This window comes from Manis javanica, chromosome 4 (assembly GCF_040802235.1).
Source record: "Manis javanica isolate MJ-LG chromosome 4, MJ_LKY, whole genome shotgun sequence".
Classification (NCBI taxonomy): domain Eukaryota; kingdom Metazoa; phylum Chordata; class Mammalia; order Pholidota; family Manidae; genus Manis; species Manis javanica.
In genome coordinates, this window is record NC_133159.1 from 130,592,049 (window position 1) to 130,614,676 (window position 22,628).

The window sequence follows — 22,628 nt, forward strand, 5'->3', positions numbered from 1 at the left end:
TTGCTGAATACAAAGATGAGTTTATATTATAAGGAACACTCCAGTTTTTAAATAAAGGCATTTATTCAATAATTATAAAACAAGTATAAAAATGAACAATCACACCAAGTTCATCCAAGATGCCTCTATAAATCTGATGTCCACCTGTTTTTACAGTGAGTTTTAGTCTCTGCTTGTGTTGACTCCAGGTGTGAATCTTTCTGGTGGTATCAGAAGTTCACATGATTTCGGATATCATTAATTTGCTTCACCATTTCTTTTATGTGTCCACCCCTGTAAATCAAAAAGTCACTCACTTCTGGGAATACAACAAATGAATAAGCCATTAGTATTGATTCTGAAGAATTAAACTAGTAATGCCAAAATATCTTTGAAGTGCTTTTCTAACATTAACAGCCTAAGCTTCAGAGGGACGGTAACGGTGTTTGCTATTCAGTTAAGGCCAAAAGTGGCACAAACAGTGCAGCTGCTCACAGCGTTTCTCAACCTCCTCATCCTGGAATCTGATGGCCACACAACAGGCTCAGATCACAAGGCAGGCATTGTTTCTGACCCCCCTGCACACTCACTTCTTAAGTCCTATCTAGTATTTCTCCTGTCCCAGTAATTACTTGACATACAAAGACCAAGTAATCTTTGGGCAGAAAAAGACTGCTTTTGTTATTCTGCAAAGGAAAAACCACCTGGTAGTAAAAGCTGGCTGGCAATGTTACTTACTCCTCCTTCAGGACGGACTGAATGCACTTCCGCTGGTAGGCGCTGAATGTAATGGTGGGTTTTTGAGGACTCAGGACCTTTCCCATCTTTCGCTGTTGATAGTCTTTTTTCATAATAACCTTAAGTATCAAACAGAACACAGTTTGTTAGATATTCTGATATTTTGGCTGTGGTTTGCTACACAACTGCCTAGAATCTACTTTAGTCTGTTCTTTTTACATTTTATAAAATTATATAGAACAAACACTTCAGAAGCAACGAGTTTGCCACCTTGCATCCATTCCTACCTGTTTGATGGCATTGCTCAAATGTCGAAGTTGATCAGGTATCAGCTGTAACTCTTTCTTCATGTCTCTCTCACTATCAGAGAGCACTGGCAGCTGAGAGTGGAAACTGTGGAGGACTTTCTTCATCCTTTAGAAAAGGTAAACATCTCAGCTAAAGATTCTAGTACTTAGGGGAAAACAGTGATTATTACTAATTCAAGAATCTGGTGTCTGTGCAGGGCCTCCAGGATGGGTTAGGAGAAGTTTCTCTGACTCTCCAGAGAGGGAGAGGAATCAACTTCCTCTGTGGACACAGGAAGGTCTGCAGACCCACTTTCCTTAGTAACACTGTTGGTGCCCAAGTAGGGCAGGGCACTGAATAATGTACAACCCCCTGACCTGCTCATGATATCCTCTTGTTTCTCTTTGGCTTCCTCATATTTGTCGGCTAAGCGCTCAGCCATTTCCCGTAGACTTTTCCTAATGGAACAAAGAAGAGACTCTTAGGGTCCACCTTGATGGTGAAACCAATCCGGTCTTACTGAATTACTGTTTTCTTCCCTAGTTTTGGCACTTACCTCTCCTCTCGACAATAATTGAGATCTTCTAGTTGTTTCTTTTTTTGGTCACATAATAATCTGACCCTTTAAGAGCAAAAAGAAATTTAGTCAGAAGCCAGATCTAGGCCATTATATAGTGTCAGTATTAGCCAGGGACTGTGAACAAAGGCCATCCTACCTCCGCTGAATCTCCTCCTTAGCCAGGTCCTGTTTAAGAATGTACTGTTCTCTGAACACCTGGGTGGCTCTGCTGATGAGATGAAGACATTCTTCAGGAGGAGGGTCTGTGTCTTTTTCAGATGATCTTTAAAAAAAGTTTTGAACAATCTTTAGCTAAGTAAAACAACTGAAAATAGACGAGTTAAAGCTTTGTTCAATTATACCCTGTTTATCATTCTCAAGTGCCCCTGTTCTCTCTATTCACTAGCTGATTAAATATGCTGTTTCTTCCAACTACAACATAGTAAAAAAGCATATGAAATGAAATGACAGAAAGGATGAACCATAATTATGAAACCAGAGAAAGGAGTCAGTCTATAAAACCTGTAAGCCCCAAATTCCATACTTCAAAAACGTCGGATTTGCAACAGTACGTTGCAAAATGCCTCTAATATGCTTTTCAAAGGAATCCGGGGTTTCAGCCAAAATACAGAGGGGAGATTCTGTCACTTCGACGACATCTCGTGTACAAAGCAGGGGAGGAAGCGCTGGATGGACTGTGCTTCTGCAAAATCAATCAATCAATCAATCAATCAAAGTATACTGTGGAGTTATTTACATGTAAGTATTATAGGAAAACATGAGCCCACATATCCAGAACTTTGAGAATATAAGAACTACAAACTGTTATTAAGTAAAAGTACAAGAATGCATGTTTTTAGCCTTGACAAGGCCACCCTGGGAAGCTATCCCCTTATACCGACTGTTGTCACTTCAAATTCTTTTTGAGAAGATCAGGGCAGCACAAAAATATCAATTCATCATGGACTTTTTTGCAAAGGACATGAGAGCCGGTTATAAGCCAGAGTCACAAATATGACAGCCCTGGAAGGTGACTGAGGTTTTTAAATGCAGGAGTAGGAGTCCCTAACAAGCCACTGGAGTGTTGAAAACTAGATGCCCCAGTCTCTTGGTGTTAATTCAGTGCATGTGCTTCTAGACACTGACATAGTCCAAAATGCTGGCATTAATTTACTGTCCTTAAAGGAATTTCCTTGCTCTCTGAAGACTAATAAGTTATACCATTTAGAAAAGAAAATAATTCACTATCAATTTTGTTTTATTTATACTAAAAGCCTAAAAACTAGTAAGGGTAAATAAAAGTAATAAAATCATTGGAGAAAAAACCCCTGCCTTTTTGCCTGTTGGTTCAGCATACTTTTTAAGAATCCATCCTACTTTCAGTAAAGTAAGACCTAGTCACACTAGGTCACTAAAGAATAAAAACATGAATCCCAAAAGAAAAAACATGTTCCTTAAGGGGACTGAGGATCATGGTTTCGGCTATATACTACCTCTTTTCCAGAGTTTACATGTTCTGTGATGTCCTTCTGAGCCTGGTAGGGATGGAGATAAGGGCATGGACTCTGGAGGCAGGACACCCTGTGTCTGCAGTCCAGCTCCATGTGTCCCCTGTGAGGTCAGCATTATGTAACCTCTCCAGCCCTGCTTTCTCTTCTACAAAGCAGGGTAACTGTGCCCACCAGGGCTGCTGTGACTACAGGAAGCAATGCAGGTAAATGGCTTACTTCCGATCCTGGCACACAGAACTTGATAATCATTCACCATATTCCACACTTCGAAGTAAAGCTCTTGACTCTTAAGATAACTTGAAGAGATGGCAGAAATCATGCCCAAAATAAATCTTTCCAGAGACAGAAAGAAATATCCACTTTGCCAACCATCAAGTCAGAAGCCAAAGCAGAAACAATGTATCTTCAAGTCAGTTACTAAGGCCATCGTCTGTCCCTACTTCAGTTCTGTAGAATTAATGAGAGCTATGTGGGATATAAATTGGGACATACAGTAAAGGCCTTATGAGGCACTCGTAGGTACTGGTGATGCAGATCATCGTAGGCCCCAGCACGTCAGGAATGATCCAGAATCCTCTGATCGGAGCTGGTTGCCTGGAAAAACAGCCACAATTAAGTGACATGGCAGCAAATGCAATGGCTCCAAGAGCAAAAACATGGCTGAGGTTTAGCGCAGGTGGTGACTGGAGACCTGAGAGTCTGAAACAAGCTAGCACCTCAGTCTGGGGGCCATAAATGACTTCTAAGTCAGGCAGGGACTGTAGCGACATGGTGCTGGGGCTCCCTGTAATCTCGGCAGTTACCATGAGACGATGAAGTTGGCTCTTCACTATCTTTCTCCCCAACTTGCACATTAAGCCCCACCTACCTTTCTACGGCCAGCCCAGGGCCCCACCAGATCACATGCTCAGAAGCTGCTAAGTAGAACCTGAGTCTATCCACATCAAAAATCCAATGCAGCTTTCCCATCTTGCAAGATGGTGGTGAAAAAACCGAGAAGCCAGACACCAAGGAGAAGGAACCTGAAGCCACGGCTGGTGCTGGTGGCAAGGTTAAGAAGTGTAAGCTCCAGGCCAAATTGCCTAAGGGCAGCCCTGCTGCAGCCGAAGCCTGTTCCAGTCAGGAACTGGCAGGCACTCCAGATTGGCTGCATTCCAGAAAGGCCATGTACAAAAGGGAATATTCAGCAGCTGAATTCAGGATAGAAAAGAAAAAGCAGGGGAAGGTTCTTGTTAGCTGTCACAAAACTGGTTGGTGGGGACAAGAATGGTGGGATCTGAGAGCTTAAACTTTGCAAAATGCCTAGCTATCCTTCTTAAGATGTGCCTTGGAAGCTGTTGAGCCATGGCAAAAACCCTGTGAGCCGGCATGTGAGAAAACCAAGCCGGCAGCACTCCCAGGACCACCCTCACCATTGCTGGGTGCCCCAGAGGCAAGACAGTCATTTTCCTGAAGCAGCAGAGCAGTGGCTTCTACCTGCGACTTGTCCTCTGATTCTCAATCAAGTTCCTCTGCAGAGAATGCATCAGACATTTGTCCTCACCACCTCTACCAAAACTGGTGTCAGTGGGGTGAAAACCCCCAAATGTCTCATTGATGCTCACTTGAAGCAGCAACTAACTGCTGTATGAGCCCAGAAACCGGGCAGGTGAGCTCCTGACACAGAAATACAACCTCATAGAACAGCTCAAGGTTGACAGGAAAGCTGTGGACAAATTCTGCTGAAGATTCTGCTGAATATTCTTCAGCTCAGGACTATCTCAGCTCAGTGTTTGCTCTCACAAATAGAGTTTATCCTCACAAACTGGTGGTGTAAATTCCTCACAAAAAACGAATTAAGTAATGGGTCCATTAAAAAACTTCAGTGCAGCAGCCCTGTCACAGGACTGAAACTAAATTTTCAAGCTCTCCTTGACCTACTCTTTCACCTTGTGCATTGGTGGTGTCCAATACGCTTTCTTCCACATTGCTCGTTCACCTTCTTTGGGGGAGTGAGGGCTCTGGGAGGTTAAACGTTTTTACTTGGTATGAGACCCACACAGACGAGTGCACGTACACATCCGGTAAGCACTGCCAGGCTGACAATCAGAAACTGCAGTGCCTGGGACTTCCCACATGACCCTCCACATCACAACCTTCCATGCCCCATGATCCTGACTTTCCTGACACCCATGTTCTTGCTCTGCTTTATAGTTTTCTTATCCTTGCATTCAGTATTAATTTTGCCTATTTTTGAAACATACATAAACAGGATTTTATTATCTATTTTCCCCATTCACTCTTCAACCTGTGTTTCCCTCCTCCACCTGCAGCATGTCCCCCATGGTCTCGAGGACGCCCTGTCTTTGCCTGCACAGCCACATTTGCACTCTCCGCTGCTCTGCTGCACTCATTTGATGCCCCTGCCGTTGCCTCATTTTTGACCACGTTCCCCTCAGTCTCTCTAGCAGCCCTTTTATACTCAGTGTCCGCCTGGGCTGGGCTCCTCCTTTGCTCACTGTTTGCAAGAAGTGTGGCTTGAGACTCCCTTCTCAGGTCTCCTCTTCTCATTTTAGGCCCTTTCCTGGGAAACCTTCCCCAGCGTCATGGCTCCACTGCTGACAGCTTCCACATCCTTCCTGGCTGGCTCTGACCATGCCACACTGCACACCTACATGACAACTGCCTCCTGAGCTCCTCCACTTGGATGTCCCAGAGGAACAGAAAACTCCAAGTGCTCCCAAGACACACGCTGTCTTCCCAAACCCGCTCCTTTTCCTGTGTCGCACTTCTCTGAAGGGTACCACATCTATACCAAGTAGAAACCTGGGTGTCATTCTAGATATTTCCCTGTATTCTACGCATCATATATTTACTGAGCGATGTATCTACTGAATTGCTGAAACATGACTTACCTGAGTGCACAGAACAGGGAAGGCCTTACCTGCATGGCAATGGCTTCGTACAAAGGATGTGTTCTACAAAGCATTTCTGTTCTGTAGCAAGTTCCTGTAAACTATCCTTGTCTTCTTCATCTACAAAGGAACACAATACATAAGTTAACTGACACACAGGCAAAAGTCTTCAAATTAAAAGCTGACAATTAGTTAAATGCAATTAAGTTCTTGTCTCAGATCATTGCTTCTTAGGACTATACTATGCCTTTCTGACATAGAAATCTCCTTTTCACAGGAGTCTAGATTTCTGCCCCCAAAAGGAAAGTGTGTTTTCCTTGGTCAAGTGTCTAAATGCAGAAATGTTTTCCTGAAGAGGATAATCCTAGAAATCATTCCCTTCCACAGTCTCTTCCTCACCCACACCAATTTTATTTTTATTACATCTTTTTGAAATGTAATTCACAATACCACACAACTCACCATTTAAAGTGTATAATTAAATGGGCTTTTAGTACAGCAAAATAATTGTACAAACATCACCATGATAATTTTAAATTATTTTCATTACCCAAAGAACACCCATACTCAGAAGCAATCTTTCTCTAGTTTCTGCCATTCCCCCCAGGCCTAAGCAACAAACACTCATCTATGTTCTATCTTTGTGGACTTGCCTATTCTGGACATTTGATGCAAGTAGAATCATACCACATGTGGTTGTTTGTGATTTGCTTCTATCACCATCTTTCAAGTTTCATCCATGTTGTAGCATCTATCAATATTCCATTCCTTTCTATTGTTGAGTAATATTCCATTGTATGGATATACCAATTTTATTGCCTATTTGGGCTTTTTGGCTATTATGAATTATGCTATGAACACTCATTTCCATGTTTTTGTGTGAACATATTATTAAATATATACATGTTTTAATTTCTATTGGGTATATATTCAGGAGTGGAACTGGTATGTGTAATCAGTCACTTCCCAGACTTTTCCCAAAGTGGCTGCACCATTTCCATAAGCAGTGAGGGTCCCTATTCTTGCCCCATTGAACTGTTCTGGTATCCTTGTCAAAACCAATTGACTCTAAGTACAAAGGTGAATTTCTGGACTCTAATTTCTTTTCCGCTGACCTGTATGTTTATACTTAGGCCAGTTATACACTGTCTTGATTACCATACCTTTGTAGTAAGTTGTAAAATCAAGTACGTGTGGGTCCTTCAACTTTGTTCTGGCTGTTCCAGGTCACTTGCAATATCATATGAATTTTAGTCAGCCTGTCAATTTCTGCAAAGAAGCCAGCTATAATTTGAACAGGCACTGCACTGGATCTGTACATCACTTTGTGGGGTATTGCCATTTAACAGTATTAAGTTTTTTGGTCCATGTATATAGGATGTTTTTCATCCATCTGGGCCTCTCTTAATTCTTTCAACAATGTTTTGTAGTTGTATTACGAGAATGTTCTATACATCTTTTGATAAATTCATTCGTAAGTATTTGTTTTAATGCTATTGTAAATGGAATTGTCTTCTCAATATCCTTTGGACTGCTCATTGCTAGTGCAAAAAAAAAGAACCGATGTTTGTATATTGCTATTGTATCTTGCATCCTCTCAGAACTCATTTATTAGTTTAGTTTTTTAATGGGTCTCCTATGGTTTACTACATACAAGATCATTTCATCAGAGAATATAGTTTTATTTCTTCCTTTCCAATGTGGATCCCCTTTTACTTCATATTCTTGCCTAACTCCCCTAACTAGGACTTTCATTACAATGTGGCAAGAGCAAATATCTCTTTATTCTTGATTGTAAAGGTAAAGTATGGATGGAAGAACTTGTAAGCAATTAAGTTGGATATTCAGCTGAGATTTACAAGCAAAACACAGAAGATGTGGCCTGGTTTCTTCTGCTGATTACAGTAAAATGTGAGGGAAAATATTACTGAGATGAGAACTGCTAAACAAAAAGAAAGAAGGATTTGGGAAATTCTCATCCTAACTGTATGGCAAAAGATGCTAAAATGAAGAAATTCACTGTCAGGAAAGCATGTTTTAGACAAAAAGCCACTAGTATCAGGGGAGAGGAGCCAAAATGGTGGCATGAGTAGAGCAGCAGCAATCTCCTCCCAAAAACATATTTTTGAAAATACAATAAATACAACTATTCCGAAAAGAGAGACCAGAAGATACAGGACAACAGCCAGACTACATCTACACCTGCAAGAACCCAGCGCCTGGTGAAGAGGGTAAGATACAAGCTGTAGCCCGGTGGGACCCGAGCGCCCCTCCCCCCAGCTCCCAGCGGAAGGAGAGGAGTCGGAGCAGGGAGGGAAAGGGAGCCAAGGACTGCTAAACACCCAGCCCTAGCCATCCGCACCAGAGTGCAGACACACAGTGCGTGGGGTGCTGGATACTAGGGAAATGGGACAGTAAGACCTGTGACTGGGTCCTTGCAGCCAGCGTCCCTGGGACAAAGAAAAGAGAGTGCTTTTTGAAAGTCTTAAAGGGACAGGGACCCCACAGCTGGACAGAGGCGTCTTGGCACAATCAGCTCAGCAGCTGGAAACCCGGGGAACTCTGGCGCACTAACACCCTGGGCAGCAGTGCAGCTCCAAGGCCCCTCACTGCGATAAACAGCCTCCTGCCCTCCCCGTGTGCCCCACCATAGCAGGGGAGCACCCTGAGAGCAGCCACGACCATAGCAACCACGGGCGGAACTTCCTTCACAGCGGCTGGGCAAGAATAAGAAACGCCGTCTGTGCGCAACTGCCCAGCACAAGCCGCTAGGAGTCGCCATTCTCCCTGGAGAGAAAGGCCACAAACTACCAAGAAGGGACGTTCTTCCAGCCGACACGTGTCAGCTACCCACGACTATCTCTATCACTATGAAAAGGCAGAAGAATTTGATACAGACCAAATTAACCCAGACAGTCTCCCCTGAAAAGGAATCTGGGGAGACAGACCTAACCAATCTTCCTGAAAAAGAATTTAAAATTAAGGTCATAACCATGCTGATGGACTTGCAGAGAAGTATGCAAGAGCTAAGAAGGGAGAAATAAAACAATCTCTGGAAGGATTAAAAAGCAGAATGGATGATATGCAAGAGGCCATTGATGGATTAGAAACCAGAGAACAGGAACGCATAGAAGCTGACGCAGAGAGAGATAAAAGGATCTCCAGGAATGAAACAATATTAAGAGAACTGTGTGACCAATCCAAAAGGAACAAAATTTGCATTACAGGGGTACCAGAAGAAGAGAGAGAAAAAGGGATAGAAAGTGTCTGAAGAAATAATGGCTGAAAATTTCCCCAAACTGGGGAAGGAAATAGTCGCTCAGAACACAGAAGTACACAGAACCCCCAAAGTACAGAGAAGGGACCCAAAGAGGACAACACCAAGACACATAATATTTAAAATGGCAAAGCTCAAGGACAAGGACAGAATTTTAAAGGCAGCTATAGAGAGGAAAAAGGTCACCTACAAAGGAAAACCCATCAGGCTATCATCAGACTTCTCAACAGAAACCTTACAGGCCAGAAGAGAATGGTATGATATATTCAATGCAATGAAACATAAGGGCCTTGAACCAAGAATACTGTATCCAGCATGATCATCATTTAAATATGAAGGAGGGATTAAACAATTCCCAGACAAGCAAAAGTTGAGGGAATTTGCCTCCCACAAACCACCTTTACAGGGCATTTTAGAGGGACTGCTCTAGGTGGGCGCACTCCTAAGGCTAAATAGATGTCACCAGAGAAAATAAAATCACAGCAATGAAAGCAGACCAACCAAATACTAACCAAAGGCAAAAAATAAAATCAACTACCCACAAAAGCAGTCAAAGGAAACACAAAAGAGCACAGAATAAAACACCTAACATATAAAGAATGGAGGAGGAGGAATAAGAAGGGAGAGAAATAAAGAATCATCAGACAGTGTCTATAACAACTCAATAAGCGAGTTAAATTAGACAGAAAGATACTAAAGAACCTAACCTTGAACCTTTGGTAGCTATGAATCTAAAGCCCACAATGGCAATAAGTACATATCTTTAAATAATCACTCTAAATGTAAGTGGACTGAATGCACCAATCAAAAGACACAGAGTAATAGAATGGATAAAAAAGCAAGATCCATCTATATGCTGCTTACAAGAGACTCACCTCAAACACAAAGACATGCACAGACTAAAAGTCAAGGGATGGAAAAAGATATTTCATGTAAAAAGCAGACTGGAAGAGGTGCAGTAGGATGTTAATGGAGTAGAAATCAGAGAACAGGAACACAGAGAAGCTGAGGCAGAGAGAGACAAAAGGATCTCCAGGAATGAAAGAATATTAAGAGAACTGTGTGACCAATCCAAAAGGAACAATATTTGCATTATAGGGGTACCAGAAGAAGAGAGAGGAAAAGGGATAGAAAAAGTCTTTGACGAAATAACGGCTGAAAACTTCCACAAACTGGAGGAGGAAATAGTTTTTCAGACCATGGAGGCCCACAGAACTCCCTACGCAAAGGATCCAAGGAAGACAACACCAAGACACATAATAATTAAAATGGCAAAGATCAAGGACAAGGACAGGATTAAAGACAGCCAGAGAGAGATAAAGGTCACCTACAAAGGAAAACCCATCAGGCTATCATCAGACTTCTCAACAGAAACCTTACAGGCCAGAAGAGAATGGCATGATATATTTAATGCAATGAAACAGAAGGGCCTTGAACCAAGAATACTGTATCCAGCATGATCATCATTTAAATATGAAGGAGGGATTAAACAATTCCCAGAGAAGCAAAAGTTGAGGGAATTTGCCTCCCACAAACCACCTCTACAGGGTATTCTAGAGGGACTATTCTAGACGGGAGCACTCCTAAGACTAAACAGATGTCACCAGAGAAAATAAAATCACAGCAAAGAAAGCAGACCAACCAAATACTAACTAAAGGTAAAAAATAAAATCAACTACCCACAAAAGCAGTCAAAGGAAACACAAAAGAGCACAGAACATATAAAGAATGGAGGAGGAGGAATAAGAAGGAAGAGAAATAAAGAATCATCAGATAGTACTTATAACAGCTGAATAAGGGAGTTAAGTTAGACAGTAAGATAGTAAAGAAGCTACCCTTGAACCTTTGGTAACCACGAACCTAAAGCCTGCAATGGCAATAAGTACATATCTTTAAATAATCACCCTAAATGTAAGTGGACTGAATGCACCAGTCAAAAGACACAGAGTCACAGAATGGATAAAAAAACAAAACCTATCTATATGCTGCTTACAAGAGACACACCTCAAACCCAAAGACATACGCAGACTAAAAGTCAAGGGATGGAAAAAGATATTTCATGCAAACAATAGGGAGAAAAAAGCAGATGCTGTAGTACTAGGATCAGACAAAATAGACTTCAAAACAAAGAAAGTAACGAGATAAAGTAGGACATTACATAGTGATAAAGGGGTCAGTCTAACAAGAGGATAAAACCATTATCAATAATATATGCACCCAATACAGGAGCATCAATATATGTGAAGTAAATACTAACAGAATTAAAGTAGGAAATAGAATGCCATGCATTCATTTTAGGAGACTTCAACACACCACTCATTCCAAAGGACAGATTTACCAGAAAGAAAATAAGTAAGGACACTGAGGCACTGAACAACACACTAGAACAGATGGACCTAATAGACATCTACGGAACTCTACACCCAAAACCAGCAGCACACATATTCTTTTCAAGTGCACATGGAATATTTTCCAGAATAGATAACATACTAGGCCACAAAAAGTCCCTCAGTAAATTCAAAAAGACTGAAATTCTGCCAACCAACTCCTCCGACAACAAAGGCATAAAACTAGAAATAAATTGTACAAAGAAAACAAAAAGGCTCACAAACACGTGGAGGCTTAACAACATGCTCCTAAATAATCAATGGATCAATGACCAAATTAAAAGAGATCAAGCAATATATGGAAACAAATGACAACAAGAGCACAATGCCTCAACTTCTGTGGGATGCAGCAAAGGCAGTTCTAAAGGAAAGTATATAGCAATTCAGCCCTATTTAAAGAAGGCAGAACAATCCCAAATGAATAGTCTAAAGTCACAATTATTGAAATTTGAAAAAGAAGAACAAATGAGGCCCAAAGTCAGCAGAAAGGGGGACATAATAAAGATCAGAGAAGAAATAAATAAAATTGAGAAGAATAAAACAATAAAAAAAAATCAATGAAACCAAGAGCTGGTTCTTCAAGAAAATAAAAAAAATAGATAAGCCCTTAGCCAGACTTATTAAGAGAAAAAGAGGATCTATACACATCAACAGAATCAGAAACGAGAAAGGAAAAATCACGACAGACCCCAAAGAAATACAAAGAATTATTAGAGAATACTATAATAATCTATATGCTAACGAGTTGGAAAACCTAGAAGAAAAGGACAACTTCCTAGAAAAATACAACCTTCTAAGACTGATCCAGAAAGAAATAGAAAATCTAAACAGACCAATTACCAGCAATGAAATTGAATCAGTAATCAAAAAACTACCCAAGAGCAAAACCCGCGGGCCACATGGATTTACTGCGGAATTTTGTCAGACATACAGTAAGACATAATACCCATTCTCCTTAAAGTTTTCAAGAAAATAGAAGAGGAGGGAATACTTCCAAACTCACTCTATGAAGCCAGCATCACTCTAATACTAAAAGAAGGTAGACCCCACCAAAAAATAAAATTACAGACCAATATCCCTGATGAACATAGATGCAGAAATACTCAATAAAATATTAGCAAACCGAACTCAAAATTACATCAAGAGGATCATATACCATGCAAGTGGGATTCATCTCAGGGATGCAAGGATGGTACAACATTCGAAAATCCATCAACATCATCCACCACATCAACAAAAAGGACAAAAACCACATGATCATCTCCACAGGCGCTGAAAAAGCATTCGACAAAATACAACATCCATTCATGATAAAAACTCTCAACAAAATGGGTATAGAGGGCAAGTACCTCAACATAATAAAGGCCATATATGATAAACCTACAGCCAACATCATACTTAACATCGAGAAGCTGAAAGCTTTTCCTCTAAGATCGGGAACAAGACAGGGATGCCCACTCTCCCCACTGTTATTCAACATAGTACTGGAGGTCCTAGCCACGGCAATCAGACAAAACAAAGAAATAAAAGGAATCCAGATTGGTAAAGAAGAAGTCAAACTGTCACTATTTGCAGATGACATGATATTGTACATAAAAAACCTAAAGACTCCACTCCAAAACTACTAGAATATCTGAATTCAGCAAAGTTACAGGCTACAAAATTAATACACAGAAATATGTTGCTTTCCTATACACTAACAATGAACTAGCAGAGAGAGAAATCAGGAAAACAATTCCATTCACAACTGCATCAAAAAGAGTAAAATACATGGGAATAAAATTAACCAAGGAAGTGAAAGACCTATACCCTGAAAACTCCAAGACATGCTTAAGAAAAATTAAAGAGGACACTAACAAATGGAAACTCATCCCATGCTCTTGGCTCGGAAGATTTAATATTGTCAAAATGGCCATCCTGCCTAAAGCAATCCACAGATTCAATGCAATCCCTACAAAAATACCAATGGCATTCTTCAATGAACTGGACAAACAGTTTTTAAATTCATATGGAACCATCAAAGATCCCGAATAGCCAAAGCAATCCTGAGAAGGAAGAATAAAGTGGGGGGGATCTCGCTCCCCAACTTCAAGCTCTACTACAAAGCCACAGTAATCAAGATAATTTGGTGCTGGCACAAGAACAGAGCCACAGACCAGTGGAACAGAATACAGACTCCAGATACTAACCCAAACATATATGGCCAATTAGTATATGATAAAGGAGCCATGGACATACAATGGGGAAATGACAGTCTCTTCAACAGCTGGTCTTGGCAAAACTGGACAGCTACATGTAAGAGACTGAAACTGGATCATTGTCTAACCCCATACACAAAAGTAAATTTGAAATGAATCAAAGACCTGAATGTAAGTCATGAAACCATAAAACTCTTAGAAAAAAACATAGGCAAAAATCTCATGGACATAAATATGAGTGATTTCTTCATGAACGTATCTCTCCGGGCAAGGGAAACAAAAGCAAAAATGAACATGTGGGACTCTTATCAAGCTGAAAACCTTCTGTACAGCAAAGGACACCATCAGTAGAACAAAAAGGTACCCTATAGTATGGAAGAATATATTCATAAATGACATATCTGATAAAGGGTTGACATCCAAAATATATAAAGAGCTTATGCACCTCAACAAACAAAAAGCAAATAATCCAATTAAAAAATGGGCAGAGGAGCTGAACACAGTTCTCCAAAGAAGAAATTGAGATGGCCAACAGACACATGAAAAGATGCTCCCCATCGCTAGTCATCAGAGAAATGCAAGTTAAAACCACAATGAGATATCACCTCACACCAGTAAGGATGGCCACCATCCAAAAGACAAACAACAACAAATGTTGGCAAAGTTGTGGAGAAAGGGGAAACCCTCCTACACTGCTGGTGGGAATGTAAATTAGTTCAACCATTGTGGAAAGCAGTATGGAGGTTCTTCATAAAGCTCAAAATAGAAATACCATTTGACCCAGGAATTCCACTTTTAGGAATTTACCCTAAGAATGCAGGAGCCCAGTTTGAAAAAGACATATGCACCCCTATGTTTATTGCAGCACTATTTACAATAGCCAAGAAATGGAAGCAACCTAAGTGTCCATCAGTAGATGAATGGATTAAGATGTGGTACATATACACAATGGAATATTATTCAGCCATAAGATGAAAACAAATCTTACCATTTGCAACAACATGGATGGAGCAAGAGGGTATTATGCTCAGTGAAATAAGCCAGGTGGAGAGAGACAAGTACCAAATGATTTCACTCATATGTGGAGTATAAGAACAAAGAAAAACTGAAGGAACAAAACAGCAGCAGAATCACAGAACCCAAGAATGAACTAACAGTTACCAAACGGAAAGGGACTGGGGAGGATGGATGGGAAGGGAGGGATAAGGGGGGAGAAGAAAGGGGGAATTATGGTTAGCATGTATAATGGGGGGAGCACTGTACAACACAGCCAAGTAGTGATTCTACAGAATGTAGCTATGCTGATGGAAAGTGACTGTAATGGGGTTTGTGGGGGGGGGGACTTGGTTATGGGGGGGGGTCTAGTAAACATAATGTTCCTCATGTAACTGTAGATTAATGATACCAAAAAAAAAAAGGTGGGGAGAGTAGGCATCCTTATCTTGTTCCCGATATTAAAGGATAAGCTTTCAGCTTCTCACTGTTAAGTATAATGGTTGGTGTGGGTTTTGTCATATATGGCCTTTATTATGTTGAGGTACTTGCCCTCTATACCCATTCTGTTGAGAGTTTTTATCATGAATGGATGTTGAATTTTATCAAATGCTTTTTCAGCATCTATGGAAATGATGATGTGGTTTTTGTCCTTTTTTTTGTTGAGGTAGTGGATGATGATGATGGATTTTTGAATGTTGTACCATCCTTGCATCCCTGGGATGAATCCCACTTGAGCATGACGGATGATCTTTTTGATGTGTTTTTGAAATTGCTTTGCTAATATTTTGTTGAGTATTTTTGCATCCATGTTCATCAGGGTATTGGTCTGCGATTTTCTTTTTTTATGGTTTCTTTGCCTGGTTTTGGTATTACAGTGATGCTGGCCTCACAGAATGAGTTTAGGAGTATTCCCTCATCTTCTACTTTTTGGAAAATGTTAAGGAGGATGGGTATTAGGTCTTCACTAAATGTGTGATGAAATTCAGCAGTGAAACTAGCTGGTCCAGGAGTTTTGTTCTTAGGTAGTTTTTTGATTAGCAATTCAATTTCTTTGCTGTTAACTGGTCTGTTCAGATTTTGTTTCTTCCTGAGTCAGCCTTGGAAGGTTGTATTTCTCTAGAAAATTGTCCGTTTCTTCTAGATTATCCAGTTTGTTAGCATATAATTTTTCATAGTATTCTCTCAATTCTTTGTATTTCTGTGGTGTCTGTAGTGATTTTTCCTTTCTCATTTCTGATTCTGTTTATGCGTATAGACTCTTTTTTTCTTGATAAGTCTGGCTAGGGGTTTATCTATTTTGTTTATTTTCTCAAAGAACCTGCTTTCATTGATTCTATTGTTTTATTCTTCTCTATCTTATTTATTTCTTCTTTAATCTTTGTTCTGTCCCACCTTGTACTGACTTTGGGCCTCATTTTGTCTTCCTTTTCTAGTTTCATTAATTGTGAATTTAGACTGTTCATTTGGGATTGTTCTTTCTTGAGGTAGGCCTGTTTTGCAATATACTTCACTCTAAGCATTGCCTTCACTGCATCCCACAGATTTTTGCGGTGTTGTATTATTGTTGTCATTTGTCTCCATATATTGTTCGATCTGTTTTTATTTGGTCATTGATCCATTGATTACTTAAGAGCATGTTATTAAGCCTCCATGTGTTTGTGGGCTTTTTCATTTTCTTTGTGTAATTTATTTCTAGTTTCATACCTTTGTGCTCTGAGAAGCTAGTTGGTACAATTTCAATCTTTCTGAATTTACTGAGGTTCGTTTTGTGCCTAGTATATGATCTACTCTTGAAAATGTTCCATGTGCACTTGAGATGAATGTGTATCCTGTAGCTTTTGGATGGAGTGTTCTGTAGATGTCTGGTTCATCTGTTCTAATATGTTGTTCAGTGCCCATGTCTCTTCACTTATTTTCTGTCTGGTTGATTTGTCCTTTGGAGTGAGTGGTGTGTTGAAGTCTCCTAAAATGAATGCATTGCATTCTATTTCCCCCTTTAATTCTGTTAGTATTTGTTTCACATATGTAGGTGATCCTGTGTTGAGTCCATAGATACTTATAATAGTTATATCCTCTTGTTGGACTGACCCTTTTATCATTAAGTAATGTTCTTCTTTGTCTTGTTACTTTCTTGTTTTGAAGTTTATTTTGTCTGATACAAAAACTGCAACACCTGCTTTTTTCTCACTATTAGTTGCATGAAATATCTTTTTCCATCCCTTTCCATTAAGTCTGTGTATGTCTTTGGGTTTGAAGTGAGTCTCTTGTAGGCAGCATACAGATGGGTCTTGTTTTTTTATCCATTCAGTAATTCTATGTCTTTTGATTGGTGTGTTCAGACCATTTACATTTGGGGTGATTATCGATAGGTATGTACTTATTGACATTGCAGGCTTTAGATTCAGGGTTACCAAAGGTTCAAGGGTAATTCCCTTACTATCTAACAGTCTAACTCACTTCGTATGCTATTACAAACACAACCTAAAGGTTCTTTTTTTTTTCCTTTTTCTTCCTCCTCCATTCTTTGTATGTTATGAATCATATTCTGTACTTTGTCTATCCCTTGGGTGACATCTATTTAGTCTTAGGAATACTTCCATCTATAGGAGACCCTCCAAAATGCACCATAGAGGTGGTTTGTGGGAGGTAAATTCTCTCAGCTTTTGCTAATGTGAAAATTGTTTAACCCCTCCTTCAAATTTAAATGATAACCTTGCTGGCTAGAGTATTCTTGGTTCAAGGCCCTTCTGCTTCCTTGCATTAAATATATAATGCCACTACCTTCTAGCCTGTAAGGTTTCTGTTGAGAATTCTGATGATAGATAGCCTGATGTGTTTTCCTTTCTTTGTGATCTTTTTTCTCTCTCTAGCGGCTTTTAAGAGTCTGTCTTTATCCTTGATCTTTGCCATTTTAATTATGTCTTGATGTTGTCTTCCTTGGGTCCCTTGTGTTGGGAGATCTGTGCACCTCCATGGCTTGAGAGACTTTCTCCTTCCCCAGACTAGGGAAGTTTCCAGCAATTACCTCCTCAATGACACTTTCTATCCCTTTTTCTCTTTTCTTCTTCTGGTACCCCTATAATGCGAATATTTTTCCATTTGGATTGGTCACACACTTCTCTCGATATTCTTTCATTCTTAGAGATTGTTTTTTCTCTCTGTGCCTCGGCTTCTTTGAATTCCTGTTCTCTAATTTCTATTCCATTTACCATCTCTTCTACTATATCTAAGCTGTTTTTATATCCCACCATTGTATGTTTCATTTCAGATATGGAATTTCTTAATGATTGAAACTCCAACCTAAATTCATTCCTGAGTTCTTGAATATTTCTCTGTACCTCCATAAGCATGTTTATAATTTTTATTTTGAACTCTCAGGAAGATTGGTGAGTTGTTTCATTTGTCCCTTTTTCTGGGATTTTGGTCTGAACCATGTTCTTTTGATGTTTCATATTTCTGTGTGGTGCCCACTAGTGCACAGAAGCTCCAGTCTCTGGAGCTGCTCAGTTCCTAGAGTGAGGTTGGGTGTCGTAGGGGAGCGGAGCTGGTGCCTGGGGGGAGGAAAGATCTGTTTCCTGATTCCCGTCTGCGGTGCCTGTCTCCAGTGTCAGAGCCAGTGGACCAAGCACACAGGTGTAATTCTCTGTGCTTTGCGTCTCTAGGTGTTGTAGGTGGGGCCTCCCTGTGGGTGGTCTGACGGCAACACAGTGACTGCTGTTTTGTGAACCAGTGCCGGCAGGCTAGGAGGGAGGCACAGCAGGCTGTGTGTCACAGTGGGGGGCCTTGGAGCTGAGTAGGCAGCCAGGGGGATGGAGCCCAGAAGCTCCTCAAAGTTCCCAACTAGCTGGGTGGAGGGAGCCCAGACACCTTGTCTAGCTCTCCCCTCCTCCGCGCAGCAAGCTCTGTGCACACCCAGCCTTCAGCAGCCCTCTTTCTGCTAGGAAGCCTCTCAAACTGCCTGCCTTTCCTCTGACACAGGGCGGTTGGATGTCGATCCCCGTCCTCCACAAACGGCCGGAATCTCAGTCTATCAAGCACTCTGCCTGTCTGAGCTCCCCAGTGTTCAGAGCACCACACAATATAGGTTTCTGCTCACAAAGTAGATCTCCAGGACTAGGTGTTCAGCAGTCCCAAGCTTCCACCCCCATCCCAGCTCTGTTTCTCTTCCTCCTGTTGGCGATCTGGGGTGGGGGAAGGGCTCGGGTCCTGCCAATTAAGGCTTTCATACATTACCCTGTTTCGTGAGGTCTGCTGTTTGTGAGGTCTGTATGCAGTCTGGTTCAGCCTTCTTTCTTGTTGCTGTTTTAGGGCTAGTTGTATTAACTAACTATATTTTTGTAGTATTTGTGGTTTGGGGAGGAGTTCTCTGTCTCACCTCTCACGCTGCCATCTTGAATCTCCTCACTCTAGCTTTTGGTTTTTCACAGAAAGGAAGTTCCTTTCTATTGCTAGTTTGTTGAGTGTTTTTAACATGAAAGGCCGTTGGATTTTCTTAATATTTTTGTCTACTGAGATGATCATATGGCTTTATCCTTTACTCTACTGATATGGTGTAATACGTTAATTGATTTCTGGATGTTCTGCATCCCTGGGATAAATCCCACTTAGTCATGGTGTATAATCCTTTTAATATGTTGCTGGATTTGGTTTGCTAGTATTTTGTTGGGGTTTTTATGCATCTATATTTCTAAGAGTTATTTGTCTATAGTTTTCTTCTCTTGGATGTCTTTGTCCAGTTTTGGTATCAGGGTAATTACTCAGAAATTGTGTAGAATTGGTATTAATTCTTTAAATTAAGTGAAACCATCTCGTCCTGAAGCTTTCTTTTGGTGTAGTTTTTTGATCAGTAATTCAATCTCTTTACTTCTTACACGTCTATTCAAATTTTCTACTTCTTCTTGAGTCAGTTTTGTTAGTCTGTCTTTCTAGGAATCTGCCTACTTCACCCAGGTTATCTAACTGGCACACAGTTGTTCTTAGCACTCCCTAATAATCTTTTATGTTTCTGTAAGGTCAGTGGAAATATCCGGCTTTCATTCCCAAGTGTAGTAACTTGAGTCTTCTCTTATTTTTTGGTCAGTCTAGCTAAAGGCATTTTCAAAGAACCATCTTTTGTTTTCATTGTTTTTCTCTACTATTTTTATATTCTAAATTACTTTTTGATAGAATCTGTGAAACATACTGAAAAGCACAGAAAGCTCACCTGATCGAAGAAATTTGTCAAGTTCATGAATCCAAGTTAGCCCAACACTATGTACACCAGCTTCATGAGTGCAGTGGTATCTTGAGAGACACTTGGGATCTGCAAATGGATCATCAATGATATAAAGGCAACCATTAGAAAACAAAGAATTCACCCAGTAGCCCACCAACATATTTGTTGATGGAAGTGATGAAAGGTCTATGGAATCTTCATACTATGGCATTCTGTCAGGCGTTTTGAAATTTTAAGATCTGAGTTTAATTTTCAAAACATTTTAATGTATTAAAAAATTATAACTAATAAACACAATCTAAATATATCACCTTCTAAATGTTAACACAACGGAGTTCACCAAAACATAAGCACTTGCTGTTGAGGCACTGCTGCCAGGCCCACCTGCAAGCTCACCCCTTGTTCAGGTCCGTGCTGGCACAGGGGTGGGCAAGGTCCAGCTCATGGTGTAGCTGAAGGCTATGGACCCTCTAAGTGAATGTCTGTGCTGCAGGAAGGGGCACATTGGGAATGTTAACATCGTTGTCATTAGAGCAGCTGATACTCCCATTACTGTTATTTATCAGAATTAAACCATCAGCTGCCTTTCTGACTTCCTCAAAGTGGTTGAGGTGGCAGCCCATGAGGAAGGAAGTAGGCGCCATGACCAAGTTCAGCATCTGCTGGGACAGGATGGGCACAAAGGTGTGCTGCCATTGCAGAGGGTGTAGGTAGACCATGAAGCACTCAGCCACCAGCATCAGCAGCACCCAGTTGCAGGAGAAGAACATTACCCGCCGCTCCGTAAGAAGGCAGGTGAGGACCTGCAGCCCCTTCTCAGGGCTGAAGCACAGCAAGGGCAGGTGAAGGTCCAAGTCTATGATTGGGCTTTTGGGGTTCGCATGTGAGGGAAACATGATCTGTAGTGTTTTCATGTTTAGTATCAGATGCAGCGGTCCAGGTGGTGGGCTAGGAATCAGAGAGAATTTTGCAGCAACATCTCTGATATGATTGACCACTTCAAAATCTTGATGGAACTTCAGATGAGTCAATAAACAGGAGAGGCAGTCCTTGAGGGCGCTGTAGTAGGGAGACCTGGAGACCATGCACACTGCAAAAGGCATGAAGCCTCCTACTGTGCTCACAGGCAGCTGCAGCGATTCCCAGTGTGCACTGCTGTTGTAGAAGCAGTACCCATCATGCAGTGGTCGATAGTACTGAGCCACCACGCTGCAGGTTCTGTTCCCACAGACACTGGTCAGCACCAGAAAATGGACATACTCCTCCTTTGGTTCAGAGGTCACATACATGCCCCCTGGGAATCACAGCTTGGGGAGGGCAAGCAGGTCCACACCGTTGGGGATACTGATGTCCTTGGAGTCCAGCCCTCTTGGGCCGCCGGAAGGCTCTTCCTGGGTTCTGCCCTGGGCTTCTCCTGTTTCTTTTTTAAGGAGCGCCAGCAGGCTTTGCTCAGAGTCCTGGAGCCCACCCCAGCCATGTGACTGTCCTCCTGACTGATGAAAGGAGGCACAAAAATGGACAGGGCCTCTGGATTGAGAGAGGAAAGGCTTTTGAGTCCCTTACTCTGCGCAACCTAATCAACTGTGAAAATGTGCCAGTCAGGCTCTTCTTCACTTAGAATGTTACATCCATGAAGACCACACTGTGAATAATCTGATAGGAACTACAGTTGGAGGAGCAAATGAGTGACTCCAGGTAACACCCCGGACAGCTGATGGGCTGGGCCCTCTTGCTGACACTTCCTGGAGCCCCCTGCTTTCTGCTCTCTCTCCTCTATCCGTAGTGCTCCCTGGCGGCCCCTGCAGACCTTCTTCCTGGCTGTGACCCCTCAGGGCTGAGGGACCCTTGCCAGAAGTCCCTACTTGCCCACCCACCTACCTGGCTATGTGGTGGTTCTGCTGGCACACATGGGGCCAGGTCCAGAAGTCATGCTCCCAGCTCAGATCTCTTTCCTGACCCAACTACAGCCAAGTGCCTTCTGGGTGGGTCCCTTAAAGCTTCAAAACTGGGTCCTGTGCTGGTTACAGCCTTCCACCAATAGGCTCCTGGGCAATGCAGATGGCACAGGGCTGCAGGCTCTGCCTCAGGGTCCTCATTGGCAAACCCAAAGCACCCCACTGTGCCTTTGGCACCTGCTGCCATGCACCACACTGGCATGACCTAAGGCTCAGGTTAGGCATGGCTTCACCACTAACGCTTCCTTCCAGTCTTCTGTTGGAGAACCCTGCCTCTGCCCACCTGGCCCAGGGCTCCCCACCTGCATCCCTGTCCACTCTCACAAAGGGGCGTCCCTGTCTAAAGAGCACACATCACCTCGTCTCCCCTATCCCCAAAGGCAGTGGCTCTTGCTGTCTGGTGCCATCCTCCTACTCCAGCAGACTAGGCCCTTCTGTGGGTCCAAACAAGCCCACAGGCCATCTATGTCCCTCCACAGGACCAAAGGGCATTGGTTTCTATGTTACCATTATTGCTATATGCTCCCATGTGAATTTCTCACAGGGAATTGACACCCCCCACCCCCCTCACCCAGAGCCCCTCCTCCCAACTCCCTTCCCCCACAACCTCACTGCCCCTCCCCCTCTCCAG

General features: G+C 41.8%; 2 protein-coding genes and 1 pseudogene across 4 annotated transcripts in view; 2 read left to right on the forward strand and 1 right to left on the reverse strand.

Moving 5' to 3' along the window:
* Nucleotides 1–5,768, forward strand: part of RABEP1 (rabaptin, RAB GTPase binding effector protein 1) — a 123,754-nt gene extending 117,986 nt beyond the window's left edge. For all 3 annotated transcript variants that reach the window (XM_037026855.2, XM_037026858.2, XM_037026859.2), the window contains one exon: nucleotides 5,631–5,768. In XM_037026855.2, the coding sequence (XP_036882750.1) occupies nucleotides 5,631–5,747 (117 nt within the window). In that variant the 3' untranslated portion in view covers nucleotides 5,748–5,768. The remainder of the gene's footprint in view (nucleotides 1–5,630) is intronic.
* NUP88 (nucleoporin 88) overlaps nucleotides 45–22,628 on the reverse strand; it is a 38,611-nt gene continuing 16,027 nt past the window's right edge. The window contains exons 8-17 of the mRNA XM_037026860.2: nucleotides 20,031–20,129; nucleotides 5,999–6,089; nucleotides 3,568–3,669; nucleotides 2,109–2,267; nucleotides 1,722–1,847; nucleotides 1,562–1,627; nucleotides 1,383–1,463; nucleotides 1,005–1,131; nucleotides 718–836; nucleotides 45–273 (exon numbers count right to left, since the gene is read on the reverse strand). Coding sequence (XP_036882755.1) covers nucleotides 210–273; nucleotides 718–836; nucleotides 1,005–1,131; nucleotides 1,383–1,463; nucleotides 1,562–1,627; nucleotides 1,722–1,847; nucleotides 2,109–2,267; nucleotides 3,568–3,669; nucleotides 5,999–6,089; nucleotides 20,031–20,129 — 1,034 coding nt within the window. The 3' untranslated portion in view covers nucleotides 45–209. The remainder of the gene's footprint in view (nucleotides 274–717; nucleotides 837–1,004; nucleotides 1,132–1,382; nucleotides 1,464–1,561; nucleotides 1,628–1,721; nucleotides 1,848–2,108; nucleotides 2,268–3,567; nucleotides 3,670–5,998; nucleotides 6,090–20,030; nucleotides 20,130–22,628) is intronic.
* LOC118973991 (large ribosomal subunit protein eL6 pseudogene) lies at nucleotides 3,888–4,800 on the forward strand (annotated as a pseudogene).